Source organism: Xenopus laevis, chromosome 4L (genome assembly GCF_017654675.1).
Source record: "Xenopus laevis strain J_2021 chromosome 4L, Xenopus_laevis_v10.1, whole genome shotgun sequence".
NCBI classification, from domain to species: Eukaryota; Metazoa; Chordata; class Amphibia; order Anura; family Pipidae; genus Xenopus; species Xenopus laevis.
Window position 1 is genome coordinate 94,052,831 of NC_054377.1, and position 10,026 is coordinate 94,062,856.

The 10,026-nt window shown below is 43.4% G+C and overlaps 1 protein-coding gene across 2 annotated transcripts in view; it reads right to left on the reverse strand.

The window, feature by feature from the left end:
• cop1.L (COP1, E3 ubiquitin ligase L homeolog) overlaps positions 1-4,466 on the reverse strand; it is a 93,637-nt gene extending 89,171 nt beyond the window's left edge. Inside the window, exon 1 of one of the 2 annotated variants that reach the window (XM_018258478.2) lies at positions 3,354-4,466. In XM_018258478.2, the coding sequence (XP_018113967.1) occupies positions 3,354-3,625 (272 nt within the window). In that variant the 5' untranslated portion in view covers positions 3,626-4,466. The remainder of the gene's footprint in view (positions 1-3,353) is intronic. The other variant, XM_018258479.2, reaches the window with a different exon arrangement.
• Positions 4,467-10,026: the final 5,560 nt, after the last annotated feature.

Consider the following 10,026-nt stretch of genomic DNA (forward strand, 5'->3'; position numbering starts at 1 on the left):
AAACAATGTAAATCATATGCCATGGACATTCCAGTCATCAGATCCTAATTGAATTGAACATTTATGCAAGACTCTGGCGTAAAGCCAGAGAAAGTGTTTTTCCGCACTATAAAAATAAATATATTTAAGGGAAACGGCAATTTACAGGAATTTATCATGGGAGAATAGAGCTGCATCCCCAACAGAGTTTCAAACACTTTTCAGAATCTATGCCAAAATGCAATAAAGCTGTTCTGGGAAGACAGATTAATATTAAGAAATATTAGGTTTATTTTTCCTGTACCTGTATTTCTCCTAGTAGGATGAGCGTATTGGATTCTATTGATGTTCAGATCTTGAGGTTTCTATAATCATATGGGCTGTGGGACCACTGCTATTTTTCCCTCATGGTTACCTTAAAGGAGAATTCAACCCTAAAGTTAAAAAAAACCCTACCCCCGTACCATTCGTAGACCCCCCCCCGTCCTCCCTACCCAGTGTTACCCTGGGCAAATGCCCTTAACGTTATACTTAGCCCTCGGTGCAGATTCAGGCATCAGAGTTTACAGGCCGATCTCATTACGAAGATTACCGAAGCAGCTGAAGATGGCCTTCAGCTGCTTCGGTAATCTTCGTAATGAGATTGGCGATTCGGCAAATTTCATAAGTTTCGGCACACGTGCAGTTGTCGGAAAACAGAAAATTGCGCCAAACGCGGATGCACCACCACACTGGTCTCATTCCGAAGATTTCAGAAGAGAAGATGGCGCTTGTGAACTTTGATGCCTGAATCAGCACCGAGGCAAATAAACTTTATGATTGAAATCTCCTTTAAATTAGGTCTGCTGACATGTTATACCAGGCTGCTTCCTTTGGACAAAACTGCACCTTTTATGTCAAATCTGACAAATACTCTCCCAAAAACAAAAGCATCTGGTGTGATCTGACCATTCTGCTGAACATTACACAAAACTACAGTGTTCGTACATGAGAAGAAAGAATGGGAAACCTTTAAGTATTGCACTTTAGCATGAGCTATTTTTGACTGGTATGGGAGTAAATACTCGCCACTTTCAAGAATACCAAGAGATTTATAAATGCAACTGCAGCAGAAGTGTCAAAGTATGGAGATGACACCGTGAACAACACATCAGTATCATGGAGCATATAGGGGAAAGACACGCAGAGCTACTAGTAGCAGCTACTTGTCACAGCTACAAAATAGAGAATATTGATAATTGGCACTGCTAAGACACTACTTGTGTTTTAGCTAGGGGTGGACCGAATCCACTATTTTGGATTCGGCCGAACTCCCAACTCCTTCGCGAAAGATTTGGCCGAGCCCTTTGCGAAAGATTATGCAAATTAGGGGTGGGAAGGGGAAAACATTTCTTACTTCCTTGTTTTGTGATAAAAAGTCACCTGATTTCCCTCCCCGCCCCAAAATTGCATATGCCAATTAGGTTTCAGATTTGGTTTCGGCCGGGCAGAAGGATGTGTCGAATCCTGAACCAAATCCTGGATTCGGTGCATTCCTAGCTTTAGCAGAGGCAATGCTCAGCGCTGTCTATGGCAGGGTATCTTGTAGCTACAAGCAGCTGCGGAACTACTAGTAGCAGCTACAAATTGCCAAAAAAAATACCTTGCCATAGACAATAGTGAGAATTGTCTCTGCTAAAGCACATTATCTTAGCAAAGACAATTATAACTATTATCTATTTTGTATCTGTGACAAGTAGCTGCTACTAGTAGGTCTGTGAGTCTTCATCCTTACATTTAATGATAAACGAATTGGGTCCTAATTGTAGCTGCAATACAATATCAGTATCTGCACCAGATGGTCTGCCAGAAATGTGTTGAAGCTGTAAAACTGCCACAAACGCAGATGCTCATTGTGTATCTAGTGATAGCATAAGGTACACCAGCCTGCTCAGACTGCATGCTGTAAGAATTTGCCATGAAGCCACTGGCGGGCATCTTGAATGTAGACAGGAGTTTCTCTACAAAAAATAAATATACTGGCAGTGGACAAATGTCTGGTGTGACATGGAACCAACAAAGAAGCAAATAAGTGCGGAGGAAAAGTGTATCACCATATACTAATGCAGTAATTTGTCAAGCTATGGAAATTCCTTCCGCTGTATTTTTAGTGCAACAACTACATGCAAGAAAATAGTTCCCTGGTTTAATGTGTACAGCTTGAAAGATGTTGTGTGACCTATAAAAGGTATTTTGGAGCTTGCTCCTGCTTAAGATCTGTCCTTCACAAAGTTTCTGGTACTGTTGGATGTCATTAGACACCTGGGCAAGAGTGTGCATGTGAGGATCTGGGCCAAACTGAATGGCGCCTCCTATTATCTTCATCACTTTCTCTGTGGACTGTGTTTATAATTTTCTGTTAAAGGGGCTGTTAACCTTCCAACACATTTTTCAATTCAGTTGGTTTCAGATCGTTTACAAGAAATAAAGATTTTTTCCAATTATTTCTATTCTTGACCATTTCTCTAATATTGAAGAGTAAAGTTCTAAAGCAGTTCTGGGAAGGGGGGGGTCGCCGACTCCGTAACTGTACTAAATTGATACATTTCGTTGATAAATTTCTTATCTTTGTCCCTGTTGCACAGAATCCCCAGTTTCATTAAAGACAGCTGTTCGAATTGATACAATAGTTGCTAATATGCCACAGATGCTGCTGAGAAATGTATCAAATAAATGTTGCAAAATTGTTGCCCTTGAATTACTGAACTGAGAGACTCAGACAGGAACATTACACTTAAATATAGATTTTAAAACAGTAAAAAAATAAAGAATGGAAAGCAAGTGAAAAAAAACAAGTATTTTTCTGGTGAACCATCTGAAAACAACTCAAATGAAAAAAAAGTGTTTGGAAGGTGAAAAACCCCTTTAATGCAAAGGCTCCTGCTGACTAATTTAACCTAAAAAGATTATTCTGCCTTTCTATTCTCTAAGACTTTTGAAACAATGTTGCAGGCCAGTCAGTAACAGACCTGTGTACCAAAGACTTTCTGCCACATTGTTTCAAGAGAAAGAAACCGGCAGCTGCAAAAAAAAGGGACTGATATTTCAGTGTTGACAGTTTAAAGTTAATGTATAGCTGAAAGAAGCTGCTGAGAATGGTGTGGCTGTGTAATTACTCTGCAAATGCTGCCTGAATTAGGCTAAAAGTAAATATTATTTTCATCCGTTCAGTAATGACGTTGTTAAAGCGCTGAACGGAAGTTACCGCTACAACTCTAACACCTGAAGCCTGCCAAGGAATGCTGGGAGTTGTAGTATAGAAACAGCAGGCGAGATAGTTCAAGCATACGTAACCGTGAAACAGAAGCTAAAAGGAGTCGTGGACAGGTTCTCACCACACGAAATCGTTACTCTTGTCCTCGTAGGAGTTAATGAGGCCATTAGACAGAGGTGTAGGCAAAGGCCTCTTCCTACCAGCTGAGCTCCCCGGCCTTCCCACTAACGCGGATCCACTGCCTCCAGTTCCGAGTCGGCTGAGAGCGGAGCCACTGACTAGTCCAGGCCGCAATGTACCCGCTGAAGAAGAAGAAGACGGGGCTGATGACGAAGAGGGGCCCGTTCCACCTCCGGGCCCGGGGAGTTGCTGAGATTGCCGACTTGAGGACATGGTCCTCCGCCTCAGTGACACAAACGCGACTCCCGGCCTAGGCCCAGCACATGCTCCGCTACACACAAAACAAAACAATAAAGTATATCCAACACAGTCCAACCCGGTCCGACACCGGAAGGTTCCCGTGAGTGACGGGGTGCCTGAGCAGTAGCCACGCCTACATTGCGCGATGACCCTAATCGAGTGACGGCAACAAAAGAGGGACAAATTCCTTAGAGCCACTTGAGGATTCTGGAACGCAATTTAGAATCCGAGAGCGGCGCCAGACATATAGGTCATGGGACAGTGAAAGGGCTTGTAAGCGTAGTATAGACAAGAACATTGCCTCAGCGCACAGCTATGTATCGAGGCCTGTCAGTCTGAGTGCCACTGTCTGCGAAATCTTCTCCTACGTGATGGAGACACGTGGGGAGAGCCGAAGTATTGGGATTGTTTTGGCGGCATTCAGAGCTTGTTACTGCAGCGCCTTGTACATTTTATACAGTCCCGAGCATTGCAGCGGACCATTTGTAGTTTTATCTATGTCTCCTCTAGATCATGAATTCTGTAGCCGTTGTTAGATCTCATCAACTCGTGCAGTCAAAGCTAGAGCTGTCGTGTGGGTGTTGAGAGTTGTAGTTTAACAACAGCTTGAGGGTTCGGTAACTGACTGGACATAGACGATATACCCCACGGGCCAAATAAATACTGACTTTTTATGGCATCTGACACTTGCCTTATTCCGCAGATTGCCTGCAAAAATAAGCCTACAGTCTGGCCACGCCAGCAGATTCAGGGAGATTAGTGCCCCAGCGACAAATCTCTTCTTCAGGGCGACAATCTTCCCGAGCTGCCATCCCCCTGCCTCCAACGAGAAACGAATTGCCGCATGTGCCTTCCACCAGACGATTTACATTTTAGAGGGCGGGGGGGAGATTGTCGCCCCGAAGAAGAGAGATTTGTGGCTGGGGCGACTAATCTCCTCGTATGGCGTCCAAGCTCTCCACAGTCGTCTAGAGTGAAATAACGCCTCTCTCCGTTCATTTCTATGGTATTTTTAAAGGCGTTCCTATCAAAGGGTGATAATGAAAGTTCCCCATTTGATAAATACGCCTTTAAAAACCCCATAGAAATGAATAGAGAGAGGCGGTATTTTACGCTGCGGACTGTGGAGAACTCTAACTTCACTCTTTGATAAATCTACCCTATAAAGCCTAGGTACTAGCGATGAGTGAAATTTGTCTATAGATTTTGCTGCAAAAAGCGCCCATAGCATGGGTGTCCACTAAATTCTTCATTGGGAGACAAGTAAGTTATTATCACATAGAGTAGCATCCCACTTAAGTTAACCTATTCATGACGGTGGAGAAGATACCTAATTAAGGCTTGCCTTGGGTTCAGAGCCGGCCAGGTGCCCTAGGCAGCCTGTCTGTCCCCGGCTGAGAGCACGCAGGCGAATTGACGCTCGTGCGCGCACACGCCCTTATTGGCCCTCGTGCGCACAATGGAGCACTCGTGCACGCAAACGGAACTAGCTCCTGTGCGCATGCACAGAAATGAACCGTGCCCATGCGCAGGAGCGCAATAGGTGAAGAAAATGCCAGCGGCAGTTGGGGAGAGAGGGGACCGGACATGGGGTAGGTGACACAGAGGTACGTGCCTGGCCCATTGGCTTCAATGCACAAAGTAAATTTTGACATGTCGCAATTTTTAGGCAAAGTGAAACGGGACTGGTTCGCTTATTACTAACAGTAATGGTGTGACTGAGAGCAAATAAAACATTAATGCAGATTCTAAGCGTTGCTTTTTAGTTCTGAATTTTGCACCGTAAGTTATGCCACCATTTCATATATATTTGAACCTTATAATTCTCCGGTGTCTGCTGCGTTGTGCCGCTGAACACTCTGATAAGCCATTTGAGTGGCTCTCTTGGAGGAAGTGTGGTAACCTTGTTAGAAAAAATATTTGTGCTCATAATATCATCCATCCTTGGCACATCATATATTATTTTTACCTGACAGGCCAGATGACATGCCAGGACACCAGGTGGCAAACTTGCTTGGAGGTATATGCTGTTCTAATCACTCACAATGACTTCAGTATAATTAAGATGAGATATTAAGAACCTGTATTGCCCTTTACAGTATTCGTACGATTTTCGGATCGTGTGTGGAGAGTGCCGACAGCTTTCGTCCGGCGGAGATCGGTCGTTTGGTCGATCGGTCAGGTTTGATTTTTACCCAACCGATCCCGTTGGAGCCCATTGCACATCGTAATCGTATCGTTCGGCCATACGGCCGAACAATCAGATTACCCCCAATATAGCCATGCTCGTTAATGGCATATTGGGGAAAGATGTCGCCAAACGAGCGGATCTTTGCGTCTATGGCCACCTTAAGGGCCCTGACACATGAGAGGATTAGTACCTGTTGTGTACCACTAGAGGGAGTTGCTGATCAAAATGTTCTTTCAGTGCTATGTATTCTCTCTGCTAGTTGATGTGTTTTTCTAGCTTGTTTTTCTCTTTTGTGCTCTATGGTTTGACATACTTCCTTCTTGAATGCATGTACAAAGTTAGCCATGTTGAAGCTCTAATAAACCAGTTGTTAAGCATAACCAGTGAGTCCTGCACAACTTCCACTGTGAACACAACATCACCCCAAAATCAATCTCCTCTAGCGTGGGCGACTACTTTCCTCTAAGTGCTTTCCCACTGGCAATAATGTTAATCATTGGCGGAGTCTCCTAAAATTTCTTTGCAAATCAGTGGCCTTAATATTTCATCTCTAGGGCTTAAAGGACAAGGCAAGCCTTTATTACAGTTTTTACCCATCAGTTAAACACTTCTTTGGTGCACTGAATCACTAACTTTCTATTGCTGAAAAGTGCTTGCTTTGCCTGCATTCAGCCAAAATGCTAATGTCTTCTCAAGAGCTTTCCGCGCTGTCATGTTACATTGTTACTGTGCGCATGCTCCATCACTAACTCGTTCCCCTGACCCGTTAATTGTTACAGACCTGATATTGTTGTAGTGTAGTGGTAATTCCCCAAGTGCTGGCAGGTAGGGTGACAGCCAAGGGAAAGAAATATCACAAACCTCCGCTGTGGAAAGCTTACAGTTAGCGATTAAGTTCTGTAATTTCAATCAGTGCGTCACCATGGCAACCGGATGAGAAGTTTGCTGTGGGGGGAATTCTTTAGGTTACTCGGGCCATCTACTCTGCTACTTGATCAGTTCTGTGCATATTCCATTTCTCTGGGAGATGCACGGTGCAGAATCCTGGTCTTGGTCTTGCTCTCAGACCGCAGCCTTATGGGAAATTTAGCAGAAACAAGTCAGCATTATTTTATTTAAATGTGATAGTGTTGAGTGAAGAGGACTCCTGTTTGAGAGGAATACAGATCGCTGCTAAAGTTATTAAAGTAAGTCTTTTATTATGAAGAAATAAGTTCATTGGGCTTACCTTGTCCTTTAACAGAGCACCAATGGGCACCAAAACAATAAAAAAGTAAGCATGTAATGGTAATCGGTACAGAAAGTGTTTTATCCAAAGGCCTATGTTCTTCACTAACTTGCCATAAATTGCACTATAATAGGTTTTTATCTTTGTTCTCTGGAATGAGTTCCCCATTTTCCTTTAAAGGAGATTTATTGTGTGAAAAACAAGAATGTGCCGATGTATTATGCTCTTTTATATATAGAAGGGATGTCCTTAACAAAGTAGTGTTTCGGCTGATTTATTGAACATTTCTGCAAAGATCCTTCTAGCCCCGCCCATCTGCTGCCTCCTTTCCCAGTGTCAGGAATCATGAGGAATCCAAACCTGGCCTTTGTGTTTGGACGTTTCTGCACTAATCTGGGTAGCCACTGGGGGGTGGCTTATGCTGGACACTGCCCTGAACAGACTCAATAATGTTTCTTGCAACTTCGTTACCTTGGGTTGCCTCATTAACAACATGTGTTGTCATTCAAGCAATCAAGGCCCTTTATAAACCTGGCCATGAACAGTGCTCCATGCTTGATCATCTGAGCTCCTGAGCCAATCTAGTCTCTGACCTGTGTTATTCCTGTGTCCCCTGCCTGGCTCCGTGTCCGCTACCTGTTTTCCTTGTTCCTGCCCTCCTGTTCCCACCTGGTACCCGACTCTTGCTGCTGTGGATTTCCCTGGTTCTGACCTTGGGCCTGTTACTCAACCTTGCTTGTCTGCTGCCTGCCATTTGACCTCAGCCTGCCTTTTGGACTTTACCTGCCTGATGCCAGCCCTGACCATTTTGCCCGTTTCTGGACTTACCTCTCTCCAGTGCCAGCCTCATCACAGGCCTGTTTTTTGTACTTCTGTCTGTTTTGATTTTTTTCTCATTTTGCAATTTAATCTCTTCTTTTTGCTTTACCATGGCTTCTGCTAATTATCCATCCATTTAGGAGTATTGCTGGGATTACTCTGCAAATAGGCTCCAGCCCAGTGGTCCGTCACCCGTGGCCAGACAGGACACCCAAGCTGTGCAGGGCAGCTGGTAGCACACTGCACCGTAGGATAGGAACCAATTGGCAGCTAGGCTGACTTAATAGGAAACTGAAGCCTGCCTTTTGCTTGTATGACTGAAGGGCAGTGATCTGCTATCCCTCTCATGAAATTCTGGCCAGGACCGTTAAGACACGCCACCCGACATTTGAACTCTGGCAGGAATTGTAGCAGATCTATAGGGAGCTTCAATAAAGGGGCAACTGTTAAAGATAATTTTTAGCCCAAAATGAAACCTGCGCCATAAATCATTCATTATTTCCTACAAGATTGGAAGAGTTTTTAGTTATGCTATAGGTCTCATTAAAGCTCACAGTGTAATAGAATCCCCTTCAACTTTATTCATGCTTTCCAGAGAATCTGTGCACCACCCACAGTGGAAAGCAAAGGGACTTCAAGTCCTAGAATCTATCACTTCACAATGGAACAAGGTGAGGGAGGGGTTGCATTACATTGTTAACTTAAGGGACTTTGGGAAATAGTTAATCAGAGTATCATGGTTTGTGTGAAATCTTATATATTTGTGTAAAAATTTACATTTATTTTCATTTCTGGAAGTTCATAGCTCATGTCAAAAAAGCAAGGAAACCTGAGTCATTTAGTGTAGCCAATACTATATGTTGTCACCCTCTAATTAATCAATTCAGTAAGGTTGATACTTCTTGTGGGACGAATATGTACCGACCTTTTCCCAGGGATCCATATTCAGATTTTGACTAGCACAAGCACAGTAGAGTAAAATTTTTAGAAGTCCACTAGTGATGCCTGGGAAAGGTAAGTAAAATGGTTCAGACTTTCCCTTGCTCCCTTTGCAGATGGACTGCAGAGGATTCTGTGTGCCCCCACTTATGCAGAGCTCTTCAAATTGCAATTATCCAAAACCAAAGTAGAAATTGGAAGGCACCTCACCTCATAAAATAAAAACCAATCATAGGCTATGATTAAGGGGTGTTCCCAAAACACGTTAGGCATCCGTTATACTGCAACCACCTGTTTATAAATGTTATAATAAACAGTGGTTTTTATTTTATGAGGTGATGTGCCCTCCAAATATTCTTTTTTGGTTTTAAGTAAAATGGCGACACATGCTATACTACCTTTTTTGACCTCACACTATTCCCACAATGCACAGTCCAAATATTCACAGATGGATACATTAAATAGAAACATTATATAAATATAGCAAGAAACATACATCAATTACAAAAACAGAAACAGTCCATAATCTTTGTTTAACCCTTTGCCTGCCAAGCACGTACGGCGTACGTGCTGGCAGGCAAATGCTCAGGCTGCCAAGAACGTACATTGTACGTTCTTTAGCAGCTGAGCGCTCTCTCTGCTTCGGCGGCTTTTGCCGCCTCCGCAGAGAGTGGGGAGAGAAGACAGCCCCCTAGGCAACGAGGCTGGGGGGCTGTCAAGTCGGATCTGCGACTCGATTGTCGCAGATCCGACTTCAAAGTAGCAGACGCATCGCATGGAGCGTCTGCTACTACACTCACCTTCTTCCTGCCTGCAGAGCCGCCCACGCACTTCCTGCTGCGCAGCAACTCTGCAGACACGCTGCCAGGACTCCTCCAAAGAAGACAGCGATTCTCCTGCTCCAAAAACGGTAAGTGCACGTTTTTTTACACACTTACCTGCACCTACACATACTTACAGTACATTTATGCATTTTAGTAAAGATTGGAATTTTTTTAAATTTTTTTTTTTTAATTTTAGCACACTTGGTCCCTTTTGTACAGTTATTTACACTTATTTACACTTATTTACATGTATTTGCACACTCAGATAACTTTTATTAGTGCACAAATATGTATACACAAACAGGTGTTTTTTTTTTTTTTTACGAATTCATTATACTGTTATCTTTTGTTTTTTTTGCCTAAAAACGTGTTA